This window comes from Vulpes vulpes, unplaced genomic scaffold (genome assembly GCF_048418805.1).
Source record: "Vulpes vulpes isolate BD-2025 unplaced genomic scaffold, VulVul3 u000000647, whole genome shotgun sequence".
Classification (NCBI taxonomy): Eukaryota; Metazoa; Chordata; class Mammalia; order Carnivora; family Canidae; genus Vulpes; species Vulpes vulpes.
The window spans coordinates 73,383-88,517 of NW_027325811.1; the positions used below are offsets into that span (position 1 = coordinate 73,383).

The 15,135-nt window shown below is 44.3% G+C and overlaps 1 protein-coding gene and 1 long non-coding RNA gene across 5 annotated transcripts in view; both read left to right on the plus strand.

Moving 5' to 3' along the window:
• Positions 1 to 1,126: 1,126 nt before the first annotated feature.
• LOC140597509 (uncharacterized) lies at positions 1,127 to 12,246 on the plus strand. Its single transcript, XR_011999342.1, has 3 exons — positions 1,127 to 7,463; positions 7,577 to 7,788; positions 11,347 to 12,246. It is a non-coding gene; the product is annotated as an uncharacterized lncRNA (long non-coding RNA).
• A 610-nt stretch (positions 12,247 to 12,856) lies between these two features.
• Positions 12,857 to 15,135, plus strand: part of MDM1 (Mdm1 nuclear protein) — a 30,392-nt gene continuing 28,113 nt past the window's right edge. For 3 of the 4 annotated variants that reach the window (XM_026001753.2, XM_072746178.1, XM_072746179.1), the window contains exons 1-2: positions 12,858 to 13,055; positions 14,005 to 14,119. In XM_026001753.2, coding sequence (XP_025857538.1) covers positions 13,038 to 13,055; positions 14,005 to 14,119 — 133 coding nt within the window. In that variant the 5' untranslated portion in view covers positions 12,858 to 13,037. Of the gene's footprint in view, positions 13,056 to 14,004; positions 14,120 to 15,135 lie in introns of all 4 variants that reach the window. The other variant, XM_026001752.2, reaches the window with a different exon arrangement.

Below are 15,135 nucleotides of genomic sequence, written 5' to 3' on the forward strand. Positions count from 1 at the left end.
TGCATTTAACAGTTTCCCCCTTCCATACTTCTAATTGTTGAGGCTAAAAACTTGAGCTTCATCCTTAACTTTTCTGTTTCTCTCACATATGACATCCTATTAATTCATCAGCAAGTCTTGTGTAATCTGTCTTTGAGATTTATCAATAATCTGATAATTTCTCCCTGTCTCCACTCATACTACCCAACTCTAAGCCACTCCTAACGTTTGTCTGGACTAGTGTGTTGCCTCTGCTCCCAGCCTCACCTCCTTACGGTCTACCTTCCTCAAAGAAGCAAGGGTGGTTCTTTAACAATACAATTGTATCATGACACTCTGATGTCCAGAAACCTGCAATGGATTTTTGTCTATCTCGGAATAAAATCCAAAGTCCTTGCCATGGCCTACAAGGTCATCACTTACCATTCCTCTCTAAGCTTCCATTGCTCCAGCTATGCTGGCATTCTTGAAGGAACCACGGATGTTTTTGTGCCACAGCCTTTGCATATGCTTTTCCTTATGCTTTGATTTATTCATTCAACAAGTGTTTCTTGAGTGCCTACTGTCAGCCAGGCACTATTCTAGACAGTTGGGATACATTAGTGAACACGGCGGACAAAGAACCTTGCTTTTGCTGTGCTTCTATTTCCAGCAGGTCTGTCTTTGCTCCCTCTGCTCAACTCTCATGTGATCAGAGAGGCCTTCCCTGACCATCTGGCCTAAAATAGCAATCCCTTCCCACCATCTAATTATCTCATATTCCTTTATTCTGGTTTATTTTTCTTAATGACATCTATCACCATATGACATATGTAATTATTTCTTTGTCTATTACCTGTTTCTCTGAGTAGGATGCAAGCTACTTAGCAGGGACGTACATCCTTGGTTTTAGTCTTTGCTGTAGTTTTAGAATAGGGCCTAGCACATGAAAGGTGTTTTCAGATATTTGCTGAATGATTAATACATATGATTGGTGAGTACTTTTATTTTAGAAACTCATCTTTTCAATTCTGGGAAGATTTTTTGAAAAAAAAATTTAATTTCTTTCTCTACATTTTTTTTTTTCATGTTTTCCCTTTTACAAACTCCTATTACAATGTCAGATTTTGGACCTCCTCAGTGACTGTTGATTTTTATTGTATTTTATTTCTTTTTATGGATTTTTTCTCTTTTTGATCTAACTTCCAGGAGGTGGCTTCAACTTTATTTTCTAACTCTTACACGGCATTTTAAGATGCTGCTATAATATTTTTAGTTGCTAAGAATTCTCTCACGTTATTTCATTGTTCCTATTATATTGGTATAATCATTTTACTTACAAGCTGGACTGAATAGGGTCATTAGACATCAACTTCATTCTTTCCTCTCTCCCTCTGTTAGATCCCATTCCTGGGTACAGTCTTGGTACCCAAACTTTTTCAGTTACTCATAGAGAGGGGGGAAAAATCCCATGGTTACTTTTAGTCATAAGAACAGCCTCCAGTTGGTGGTTTTAAAAGTCCTCATGTAGTATAAAACTCGATCTGGTTCCTTTTTCCTTTCCGGCTGTCCCCACTCCTCCTCTCAAACAAAAACAAAAACAAAAAACAAAACAAAACAAAAAAAACTGGCCCAGTTGGAGAGAGACACATACTTGACTTCTCTACTTCTTCATTTTTACCTTGTCCATCTACTTTTCCCTGTTTTGTAGGTACTGTTTCTGACCTCTCCAGGGCCAGCCTCAGAAGGAGAAGGGATTAATGAAAAGGACTTTTTGTGGCTTGTGCAGCCTGTAATCTGATGATTTCCTCTGAGGTGGCAGGTGCACAATTGCTGGCTTTTCCCCTTGAGGGATGTTTACATGGAGGTGTGCCCACTGAGGACCTCTGACTGCAGCTTCCCTGGTATGGGTGGGGCTATACATCAATAGCCACCATGATCCCACCATTAGCACCTGGACTTGTAACAATCCACCTGTGGGTCACATTTCCCCTCCAGGCAATACTCTTGGGTAGGAGCGAACATGACCCCAGGTTGGCTCCCTCCCATCTGTTCAACTTGGCCCATAAGCAAATCCAGACATTTTTGCCCTACTGTGGGCAGAAGTGTAGTTTGTTTCTAATGTACTCACTTCTTGTTATTCTGCCATTAAACCAGCAATTCTAGTTGTCATCTTTCACCATTGTGAGTCCCCAGGCAGGAATTAGATAATAGCCTTTCTGTTTCGCAAAGTCCAAGGAACATTTGTCAAACTCTCCAAATACTCCCTGGAACTTCTTTCCACTCGGCTTGAGGTAATGGAAAGCATATTCTTTCCTCTCTCCCAAAAGGAGAGTTCAAGGTATCATTGTGTAGTCACAGCATGTAGAAAGGTTGGGAGAATTAAGGGGTATAGGCATTATTAATTTTTCTTCAGCCAGAGGATGAAAAGAGACTTCCCAATGATGTAGCTCTGTAAGCTGCCAAACCCCTAATACCTCAGCAGAAATGTCCCAGCTCAGCCCCAATAAAGACTTGCATCCCTGACACATCACTTTAGTTCTGAAATCTGTATGTCTTAACCATAGTGTTCTAGAATAGTCGAAACATATGCCTCTGGTCTTCACAGACACAGAAAATAGTATTAAATATTTTGACAGATAGTATTTATAGATTTTGAAGAGCCATTAAGTAAGAGTTGTTAAAAGTATGACCATGGGTATCAGACAGGCCTGGGTTTGAGCTTTAGCTCTGCCACCTATTAGCATGTGACCTCAGGCAAGTCGTTAAACATCTCAGAATTTTAACTGACAAAAAATGCTAACAGTAACACTTGTTTCCTAGATACTAGAGTTGTCTGTGTGCTGCATTGCCTGATGGTAACTCATATCACTCCTATCTAAGGCTGGGAACTACCAGACATGGCTGGAACTTCCCAAAATCTCCTTTCCTTTGTGCTTCCAGGTTGGAGTTTGTGACCTGTACAAGACTTGGAAGGCAGAAGTGAAGGGAGACCATTGTTTCTGGGATAATAGTTACTTAGGCTCATCAGGGCTTCACCGGACATAGAGGCTCACAGACCTCTCCATGAGCTCTCACGGAGCTCCATGCCCCATCAGCTGAGTCTCTCCATTCACACTCTGTGACTTCAGACTGAACACATCAGTGACTCTCCACTTCTCTGGCTGCCACCTTCTAGACCTTTCCTCCTCCAGCTCCTCTCATATCTATGTAAGCTGTCATTTCTATACGAAGCCCCTTATTTCTATACCATTTACAGTGGCTCTGTTTTCCTAATGAGCTCATTCTGATACAGCATATACAGTCCTAAGACATGTAATGAGCACTCAATAAATACTAGACATAACAAGAATAATAATTAGAAAAGGTATTGTTCACAATAAATTGGAGACTAATTAGTTATGTAGAACTGTGTGAGTTCCACTGTTAGGAAGAGCAAAGATGAGGAGTCACACAAAATGGTTCAAAAGGAGACTATTTTAAACACCTAATGCCAGGAGCTGCTCCCATTTCTACAATGTTTTCAAATTCATGAAGTGTTTGCACACATTTTCCTGCATTTGGCTGAGATGAAGCATGTATTGGAAATGGACCGTTGCTTTCCTAACAATAAAAGCCCATGATCAAGAGAACGTCACAATTCAAATAAGAATGCAGCTTATATTGTAAACAGAACACTTATTTGAAACATGATTTGTTCCACAGAGCATTCTCTCATCAGAAGGGAATGGAGTTGCCCTCTGGCTTGTGTGCCCTCCAGTGTGTCCAGTGTGATGGGGGGAGCCTTGGATCACAAGGCAGAAATAGCAAAGCCTAATGGCTGTCCATATACCGGAAAGTTTAGCTTTCCAATCAATTTACTGAACATACACTCTAGGACATGTATACTTGTTATCTTGCTATATGACAATCAGGTATAAATGGCAGCAGCCAGTTTATAAATGACTGTAACTGGAATTAAATTTGGGGAGTCAATATTTTTTTTTCTGGTTCACTAGTATTGACAATTTTTTAAAATGTGAGCTTTATATACCTATAGGTAAAAAGGCAAGTCCTAGGCCACCTCCTCAGGTCCAGTTTATTTTTCTTTTGCTCCTTAGATAGGGGGTTCCTGTGTTCTCCAGCTCCAATTCCCACCCTTTGCCTGTGAAATTCATAAGCAGAATGTCCTGCTGGCTCCTGCACCTGGCTTTCCTAACCGTTTGCATGGCACCAGCACCACCAGAGTCTCTGGATGTACAAGGCTGTGGATGGGCTGACGTAAGAGCAAAGCCAACTGCAGCATGGTAGGGTGGAGGAGACAGCCCAGGGGAGGGAAAGGGCACTGCGGGAGTTGGGTCCAGCATCTCGCCTCTGGGAGTTCTGAACCAGAACTAAGGGTCCCAGTGCTGGCTGGTACCCTCCTTCACTCTTGAAGGTTTGGGGACTCACACTCTCATAGCTATGCTGAGACCAGCTCCTGATGGGAACAGAGATAATTCTGCCTTTGGCTTCAAATGCATGGGTTTTTGTTTACTTAGTAGGAACATACCTATGGTGACGCACTTGTCCCTGTCCCACTTGAGGGGAGGATAGTTGCTGCTGCTACTGCCTGTGACCTCTACTGTTACCTCCCCTGCAGGGAACCACTTTCCCCAAGGCCATGCTCTTCCTAAGGCCCAGCACAGGATAAGTCTGACAGGCCCTTGTAGTTCTGGACCCCCCATGGGGTTAACTGAAGGTTAAGTCAGGCCTGCCTCAAAGTCTGACTTCTTCTACCCAGTCCTGCTCCCTTCCCTCCCTTAGGGTGTTGATCCTAAGGACCCCTCACTAATAAACATTCAGCACACTCAACTTCATCTCGAGGTCTGCTTCCCACAGAGCCCAGCCTGCAACAAACTCTGTTTTCCACATCACCAATATTTGGTGATGTCTCTATTTTGCAGTTATCTCCTCTGCCATTCTCTCCGACCTCGTCAATTTATACCTGTTTCATTCGTTTATTGTCATTTTATGGCTTTTTAAGAGGCAATAGAGATAAATGCATATGTATAACTCACCACTGTATTGGTCAGAGTTAAACAGCAGAGAACATATTTTATTCAGCTATTTAAAGCAGAGAGGGTATTTTCAGGGTGTTCAGTGTTGAGACGGATGGGTTGTAATTAGCCCCACATTTTCCTTCCTCCTTTACAAAGACCAGGTCTTTGTAACTCCTCCCACCAAGGGATTGAGTCTGTTTCCCTACCTCTTGAATCTGGGCTGGCCTTTTGGCCTGATTTGGCCAATGGAATGTGGCAGAAGTCATAGTGTGCAATTTCTAAACTTAATCCTCAAGAGACCTTGCACACTTTGCTCTCCTTCTTGGTACTTTCATCTCCCATGAGAATAATCCAGGCTGGCCTATCGAAAGGTAAGGAACAGCGAGAGTTGTCCTAGCTGAGGTCATCTTGAGACCGGCCAGCTTCCAGCTTCCCCAAAAGCTAAGCACAAATACCTGAACAAGCTCAGTGAGGTCAGCCAAGCTCAACCTAGACTACTAACACTGGCCAGCTGACCCACAGATTCATGAGCAATAATGTGGTTATTATTTTAAGCCACTGCATTTGGAGGTGTTTGTTATACAGCATTATTGTGGTAATAGATGAGTGACACGAAGTGGCTTGGGAATCCTTGGGAAGGCAGAAGAAGTCAATTCTAGGACCACATCACAGAATAGACCCACTAATACCAGGAAGTTGTAGAACCAGGAGATTCCTTGCTAAGTTACTAAACCACTGCTGTAAGCTTTGGCTCCCAAACTCTGTTACTCCTGCAGTAATCAGGGAGCTGCTGATGGAGCTGCCGCACTCTCAGAACCATGCTACTGCTGCTCCCGCCATGATTTACACCATCACAAAGGTGCCTGGGCTTTGCCTTTCTTCCATCTAACTCCGTTTATGCTAGTGCTTCTCATCAGCAAAAGGTAAGTTATGCCTGACTTTCAGCTGTGAAGGGTCTAGTGGCAAAGGGCCTTGCAGCTTTCTGATTTCTGCAGTACATGAGGAGGAGGTTGGAATGGATTCGCAGTGTCAGCCTCAGTATCTGCCACCGCTTTGATTAACTTAAGCAAGCATGATTCCTTTTTTTTTAAAAATTTTTATTTATTTATGATAGTCACAGAGAGAGAGAGAGGCAGAGACACAGGCAGAGGGAGAAGCAGGCTCCATGCACCGGGAGCCTGACATGGGATTCGATCCAGGGTCTCCCGGATCGTGCCCTGGGCCAAAGGCAGGCGCCAAACCGCTGCGCCACCCAGGGATCCCACAAGCATGATTCCTAAAATTTATTCTGCAAGTTGTGCTCAGTGATACTGAATCCATTTCTTTAAACTCATATGTGTGATATTTTACAATTGGGTCTATCACTCTCTATAGGATCGAACAGTATTCAATCACCAGAAGTTGAGAAACTGAAGAATGAACAACATGGTACTGAAATTTGATGAACTCATTGTGCCAGCAAAACCCAAATGAAAAAGTTTGTTTGTTTGTTTGTTTGTTTATTTATTTATAAAGATTCTATTTACTCATGAGAGACACAGAGAGAGGCAGAGACACAGACAGAGGGAGAAGCAGACCCCTTGCAGGGAGCTCGATATGGGACTCCATCCCGGGACCGGGATCACACCCTGAGCGAAAGACAGACACTCAACTGCTAAGCCACCCGGGTGTCCCCAAATGAATAAGTTTTAAAGAGAACCAACAAGTTTAAGTCGCTAAGGAGAGGATAACTGATTTATGTTTTGAAAAATTCTTAGTCCCTTATTGATATTTGATATAGCCTTAGTAATAGAATAGCAATTTCAGAAGGAATAATAACAGACTTTGGTCTTGACCTGAAGTTCTTAAGGTGCTTATACACTATGTGATAAAAGAATATTTCAAAATTTATTTCGGTGTAGTGTAGAGATTTGGAAGGTTCTTAGGAAGACCGTGTCCTCTGATATGACCTTAAGATATATCTGGTTTCAAGTGGCCAGAGAATTAATGCTTCCAAATCTACAGTTAGCAATTCTAGAAACACTGTGTTCCTGTGGATACTTTCACAAAGATGGTGATTTAAGACAATAATCACTGAAGAAAAGGGAAGGCAATTTTTTGATAACAGAATCATCAACAGTGAAGGCGTTGAAATGAAAAGAATTTTGTGCCTTCATATTTTGTTCCCTGTGTCTTGTTCAGCGGAGGCACAGCATGTTATTATGGTATGTGAGGCTTGCACTGGCTTATGCCTTACTAAGAATTACTTTATTCAGTTATGGCCTTGTATGGCTAGGAGTCCCTCAAACTCACAAAAAAAAAAAAAAAAAAAAAAAAAAAAAAAAAAAAAAGGAAAGAAAGAAAAAAAAAAAAAAGTACATGTTGTCAAGAGAACCTGGAGTCCCTCCAAAAGGTGCCCCATTGATTCAAAAGCCAGACACTTCTTTGTCAACAAAGGCATCCCATGGTGAAAAGTCTGGAGGATAAATTGCACTTGGCTCATTGGTGAGTCTTAATCACACACCCTGTTTATCTGATTCTTACACTAATGTGAAGTTTCAGCAATTTTGCTTCTGAGACAGAATCCATTGATTTAATTTTGTCATTTTTCTTTTCAGTTGTGCAATCAGAAATTCATTCATGTGAGGAAAAAGCAGTTAAAACCTATGGAAAAAGGCCAAAGAAAGCGGCTGTCAGACTGATCGCTTTTTGGCAGAGGCTGAGATCAAGATTTACCAAGGAAAGCCCACGTAAATATGACCCAAGAGGAAGCGACAGAGCTCAAGAGCACTGCTAAGCCTGGAAACTGGAATTTCAGTTACCTTGCAAGGTATTTGAGAAAAAATTACATGTATGCAAACCAAGGCGAATGTATCATTGTGTTGATGGAACAGTAGGTTCTAAAACAGCTTTACTCTGATTTCTGGAGCAACAAGAGGAAAAAAAAAAAGACAACAGAGAGCAAATAACTTACCTTTCTGGGACCCAGTCTTGGGCAAATGTTAGTTCTGGCCTGGATTCAGCTACCTAGGGCCCAACAAAAGAGAAAGTGAAAGGTCCTGTAGATCAGGTGTTTCCCAGGATGGAACTTAAAAGCAGCTGTCTTATCCTGTCTGCTCTTTAGTCCCCAGTCTTGGATCAGACTTTCTGGCACTGGATTTAAAAGCATCTTCAGAATACCCAAGTGCTCACATTTAGCCCCTTCCTTGAATCTTTCTTTCCATCATTTCCTGAGCTCTTTGTATATGTGTCAGTTCCCTGATTCGATTATAATCAGATTGGAAGGCAGGGGCTAGGTCCTACCCTTCTTGGTATCTTCTTTCCTCAAAGATAAGACAAAAGAACACCTTTTGTCTGCAGGTGTTCTGCTTATATGTAATACATCTTGTTTGTAACATAAAGATATGGTTAGAAGCACATACAGATTCAACACACAAACACAAATTTGAATACAGATTCCCCAATGTTTCAATTGCTGCCGAGGAAATGATGGGAGATTGTTGGATTTGTGAAGCGGGTGATTTCCTGTTTTTAATAGAATGAGTAGTGTATTTATATTTTGAGTGCAAAGGTTGTTTTTTTTTTTTTTAAGACTTTATTTATTTATTCATGAGAGACACAGAGAGAGGCAGAGGGAGAAGCAGTCTCCTGGTGGGGAACCTGATTCAGGACTTGATCTCAGGACCCCGGGATCACAACCTGAGCCAAAGGCAGACGCTAAACCACTGAGCCCCCCAGGCATCCCCAAAGGTTGTTTTTAAAGGATTTTGATATGTTTTTGTCTCTAAAAGATGCAATAGGCTTATTGCAATATATGCAAATCAAAATGAATCTAGGAAGTGCCAGTGCAGTTATTTCATGAAGAGAAGAGCCATAACTACCAATTCCTTAAAGTTTTCACGTATTTTTAAGTTGAATGAAATGTTACCTTCATAGCTGCTGCTACTGGAGTTAGACTTGTGAGTGACGAAACAAATACCTGTGAATGATGCATTATATACATCATTCTTTGTCTTTTATCCCAACCGATGGTATACCATACACACTTGTCTATAACTTTTTTTTTAACTCTATGTTAGCTCATAAAAACATGCTTCTTCTTTTTTAAGAGTGGGATGAGTGGAAGTTAATAAGTTATAGTCTCTTACTTCCAATCTTACCTTCTAGCCTCTACAGATTCTTTGGATCCTGCTAACTCCGTTAGGACTGCTAAGAGAGGATACTAGAGACCAGAATACTTGCTTTTGCTTGCTGTTTGCTCTCAGCAGCAACTTAATGACCTTTTGCTCCATGGTAGTAGTTGATTGGTCTCCAACTTTTCCTTTTTTCTTTTCTTTCTTTCTTTCTTTCTTTCTTTCTTGTTCTTCTTTCTTTCTTTCTTTCTTTCTTTCTTTCTTTCTTTCTTTCTTTCTTTCTTTCTTTCTTTCTTCTCTCTCTCTCTCCCTCCCTTCCTTTTTTTTTTCTGTCATTCTCAGAGGCAGCCTCACTTTGTTCCCTAAGAAGCCCCAATACCAGCTAGGCTGTGACCCTTCTCAGAGGTCTCGCCAATTCCCTGAGGCTTCTAGGGAAAACTGTGTTCCAGTAACATCAACATTTTGCTCTGCTCTTCTAACCTCAGAGGTATGAGCTGCTCTCTGGAATTACTATCTTGTTTTCTCCTTTTAGCTTGTTGAAGTTCTCCAATAACTCATTAACCAACAGTTTATATTAAGCTATCTTTTTTGAAATGCCTCTGGTAGTTTGTTTTCCCAGCCAGACCCTGATGGATGTAATATTTGACACCTGAAGCGGGTCTGACCCAGCTGGATCTGCTGGGCTGGAAGTCCCAAGAAGCAGAGCAGCCTGCACTGTCAATTGGACCTGCTGCATAGCCTGTCCTTGTTCTGGGCACTGGAGGAACCATAATATCTTTAACTAGGATGTACATTTAAATTATTTCCAAGTTTTGTTGCTTTAAACAATACAGTAAACAATCTTAAATATTTTTCACACGTGGGCAAGTATATTTATAAGATAAAGTTGTAAACGAATTATAAAAATAATTGCTGGGTGGAAAGGATTACCAAATTGTCTTTCATAGAGATGGTACCAATTTAATCTCATGCATATTAAAGAGAAATCTATTTGCATGAGAAATAGAGAAATCAACAAAAGGAAGAGGGAGCCAGGTATGACACCCTTGTCCTAGTAAGAGGGCCTTGGCTAGTGGAAGAGAGAAGCATATCTAGAATAGAATGTCATAGAATAACACAGAATGAAACCTATCATTGAGGGTGACTTTCTGGCCCAGGATCCATGGAATTCCCTTTGGAGAGAAGAAAGGCTAAAAAACAAATGGAAAAGCCCTCTAAGACACTGTGATACTCAATAGAGGGTAACACAAAAATGCGAGAGAGGTGCCTTGTCACAGATCATAAGCAGGGTTGGGCAGTCCAAGGAGGCTTCATGCTATGCCCAGTGGAGACTTCAGGACTCAGCAAATGCGGCTGTGGTGACCAGCAGCAAGAGTGACACAGACAGATGTGTGGCTATTGGAATGAGGCAGTGTTGCCCAGCATACCATACGTGGTGGCTGTAGGCACATGAGACACCTCCTAGGGATGCCCCAAAACACCCGGGTGGAACGCTGTAGGTTCTGGGGCTGTTCCTGCAGTAGCGGAGAGTGTAAAAGCTGATAAAACACAGGCTATAGACTCTCGTTTACTAAGGTTGTTCCTTTTTTCATTTTTATGTCTTTCCCTCATTAACTTGAGTGGGCTTTCATTTAAAAATAGCAAAGTAGGGACGCCTGGGTGGCTGAGGTTGAGTATGTGCTTTGGGCTCAGGTGGTGATCCTGGAGTCCCAGGATCGAGTCCCACATTGGGTCCCTTGCAGGGAGCCTGCTTCTGCCTCTGCCTGTGTCTCTGCCTCTATCTCTCTGTGTCTCATGAATAAATAAATAAAATCTTAAAAAAAAAAAAAGTAAAGTACTCCTCTTCCTTGAGTCCTTATAACACATCTCAGCAAACCCAGGTTATGACTCAGTTATTTTTACCATCTGCTGTTCTTGTCATTCATTCCATGCTCAGCAGAGCTCCACTGCAGTCATCATGGCCCTTGTTTAGCAGACAGGCTACATTCTGCATGCTTGCTTTTACTGATTTCACCTCAGTATTGTGTCATAACAAAGTTGTGCATACAACTAGGGCTGTGTTTCTCCTACTCTGTGAGATCCGGGCTGTTTCCCTGCAGAGGACCTTCGTTTTATGTTCCACAGTGTCCTGTTTGTGCCATTCTTAATTTACACGACAGAGATGCTGTCATCACCAATTAACATTTATCAAGGGCCCCCTGGATGCATGGCCACATAGGGGCTAATTTAATATTCTCTTTGTTTTCGGATATCAGGTGCCTCCTTCAAATGAATTTTTAAATATCTCCATGACAGTGAAGAAGAACAGAGACATCAATTAGGATCCAGGGAGATGAGTCTTTGCAGAAAAGGCTTCCTGGATAGCTATGACTATTTGGAAGTTTAAAAAACGGTATACTTTTCTTCGGTCAACAAATGACAAAAGTAAAGGCACTTGTCCTCGCGGTTCTTGGAAGAAGCCTGGCATCTGCCCTTTGATCATCCCGTTTTCCTCTATGTCAGTCCTTCTTATCATCAAGGTGGAGTCTCAGTATTTCTTCCGGAGGCTTCTTCTGATCATTCCTGCCCTCAAGGACAACTCTGTCCTCCAACTCCTGATGACCCTAACCTTTTTTTTTTTTTAAAGATTTTATTTATTTATTCATGACACACACACACACACACACACACACACACACACACAGAGGCGAAGACACAAGCAGAGGGAGAAGCAGGCTCCGCGCAGGGAGCCCTACCTGGGCCACGATCCCGTGACCCCGGGGTCACGACCTGGGCCGCAGGCGGTGCTAAACCGCTGAGCCACCCGGGCTGCCCGGTGGTACCTTACAACTAAAACTTTAGTAGAATGACACATTATACTATCATTGAATATAGAGGATGCTTCTCTGCAAGTGTCTTGGGCACCTGCCTGGACAATTCTGTCCTTCCCATCCTCAGCGCCGGAGCAAGTGCTCTGTCGATGGTAGAGAAGTACCTGCTGGCGACGGCAACAGTCCGTTCAAATCAGATGCATATTATTTTTTAAGATGAGTGAGAGGAGCGACAACGCGGACTCTTCGGGAACCGGGACCTGGGAGCCTCATTCATGGTCCCTGACGTGCGAGCTCGGCGCGCCTCTCTCCTCGGCAGGCGGCGGGCGGCGGGCGGCGGGCGCGGGGCCGGGGGAGGCAAGAACGTCACCGGAAGTGAGCATTTTTCTCTTGCAAGAGTCACAATAAATAAATAAATAAATAAATAAATAAATAAATAAATAAATAAATAAATAAATAAATTTTGGGGGGCCTGCCTAAGCAATATTTGTTTGCCCGACCCTTTTTGATGTGACAATACGTGGTGTAACATGCCTGTCAGCTGTAGGAACGGGTTCTCAGAAGAGACCTGAACATTCTTTCATATCAGAAAAACAAACAAAAAAAACCCATCAAAACCTACATTCCGATTTCGTCACAGATGCGGAATTAAGGACACACCTTCACGTTTTACGACGTCACGAAGCCGGCCCAGCGAGGCGTGCGACACACGCAGCCCACCTGCAGGGGTGACCCTTGGTCACACAGGACGCGCCCAGAACTCTCCTTAGGACGAAGCTCCCGCGGGGTCCCGCCCACCGCCCTTCCGGGAGCCTCATTGGCCAGCCTTCCGCCCGCCATTTCTGTTAGTCCCCCAATTTGCGGCGGGAGGCGGGCGTCTCCTTTCCGGGCACTGATTGGTCAGATCTTAATGACGTCAGGAAGGCCTCCGAGTCCCGATTGGCTCTTAGCTCTGGGGGTGGGCGGGGAAAGGCGGAGCGACGGGGCTCAAGGCGGCAGGCGCGGAGTGCGCCGGCGCGTAGTCGGGGACGCCAGGCCGAGGCTTTTGCTAGGGAACCTACTGTTGTCGCCCCGCCCCCTCGGGGCTTTCTGTCCCGTTAACTGTCGGAGTGGCGGGGGCTCCAGCACCGGGCGACATGCCGGTGCGCTTCAAGGTGAGGCCGTGGTCCCCGGGCCCGAAGGCTGCTGGGGGGGGGAGGGGGAGCTTCCGGGCCCCGCGGAGCCCGCCGGCCGCGGTCCTGCACGACGCCTGGCTCCCGGTCCGCGCACACACACTCCCGAGTTGCAGCGCGGAAGCGTTAGGCCGTGTTGAGAGAGACCGATTTTGCAGGGATTTTGCAGGGCGCGAGGCGGTGCAGGTGCAAGGCGAGCACTTTGCAATGAGATCTAAGGTGGCTTCACCTGGGGACACCTGTGGCCGGTCTCACGGCTTACCCCTGGCCCCCCCCCCCCCCCGCCCCGTCCCTACCCTTTAAGACCTCAAACTGCCTGCGTCTTTAAAAGGGATAGAGACGTGGGACCTTGACAATGCGAAGATAGGGTGTAGGAAACTCACACTGTTCACCGTCGTGCCTGAGTTCCAGGTAGGTGGTCGCCGTCGGGGGGTCAGGCACCCGCCGCCCCAACAGCTGGCCACAGCTCTCCCGCAGATCCCCGTCCTATTTTATTTTAGGGGCCTCTATCCAGCATGATGGGAGGGGACTCTTGTCTGTCTTTGGTTGACTTTTACAGAATTTCAAAAGGCACGAGGCCCTCGTTGGTGTGTCCTCACTGAGAATTTAATCAGCTAGGACAATTATTGTGATGAGGATTTGGATGGTCACCTGTTATCAGACAAGAGCTCAGGCTTTGGAATCAGCCACCCAGCAAAGAAAAAAAAAAAAAAAAAAGAAAGGTGGCCACTCAGAGCCTCAGGTGGTTGTGAGGATTAAAGGATCAGAATAGGTGCAACCTGCTTAGCATGGGGCTGGATAAACAGCAGCTGGTGACGGGAGCTCGAGACTTCGAACTCCTTGTTGTGGTTCCGAGGTCCTTTTTACCGATGCCTTCTTTAAAACAACAACCATGAATTGCATCATGCTCAAAGTGTCTTTTGTATTACAGGGGCTGAGTGAATACCAGAGAAACTTTCTGTGGAAGAAGTCCTATTTGTCAGAGTCGTATAATCCCTCAGTGGGGAGGAGGTACCCATGGGCTGGACTTAGGTCCGATCAATTAGGTAAGTTGAACACACTTAGCAGTCATCATGGCTTAAGTAAACCTTGGGGTTACGTTTGCAGAATGATTAAAAATTGTGAAGCAAGGGGCGCCTGGGTGGCCCAGTGGTTGAGCATCTGCCTTTGGCCCAGGGCGTGATCCCGGAGTTCTGAGATCGAGCCTGCATGGGGCTCCCTGCATGGAGCCTGCTTCTCCCTCTGCCTCTCTCTGTGTGTCTCATGAATAAATAAATAAAATATTAAAAAAAAAAAAACTTGTGAAGCATCAGTTGGCCTGGTTGGCTTACTTCTTTGTTTAACAAATATTCATTGAGGGCTTACTATGGGTCAGGACTATTCCAGCTTCTAGGGAAAGAGCCTAGAACCAGGCAAAGACCCAAACTATAGGGAAAAAACAGTAACCAGGTAACAATAAATAAAGCGGGGGATTTCAGGTTGCTACAGCTAGCCTAGAGATAACTTGGGGGAGGGCAGGATTGGAGGTAATACACTTTAGCTCTAATGGTCCAGAAGGGCCTTTCTGAGAAAGTGATATTTGAGCCGACAGGTGAAGGCTGAGAGCAGACAAAGCTGGGGACGTGTACTCTCAAGGTCTTGAGGAAGGGAGACTTAGATTAAGTAACTTGCCCAGAGTTCAGAGCTAGTAAGTGGCAAAACCGTAATTTGAAATCAAGTCTGTCTTGTGGAAAGCCCCTGAATTCAAAAGCTGTACTTTTGTCATCCCATATATTTCCTTCTGGTATCCAGGGAAGTCAGAGCCCTGGGCCAACCAAGGTTTCCCAGAGGATGGTAAAGGAGAAAGACTGGTTTTATTCTCCCTCACTAGACTTCAAGATCTCTCAGAGCAAGGGCTCAGTCTTCCTGCCTAGTAGATGACACAGGGCCTTGACACACTCCAGTGCTTGTTGAGACTACTGTTTGAATGAATGAGTAAGCGTTTGACTCCACATTAGCTATGTGACGTTGGCAAACAGGGACTGTTTTACCGAGTGGGGTATAGGAAGCCCATTGCACAGGA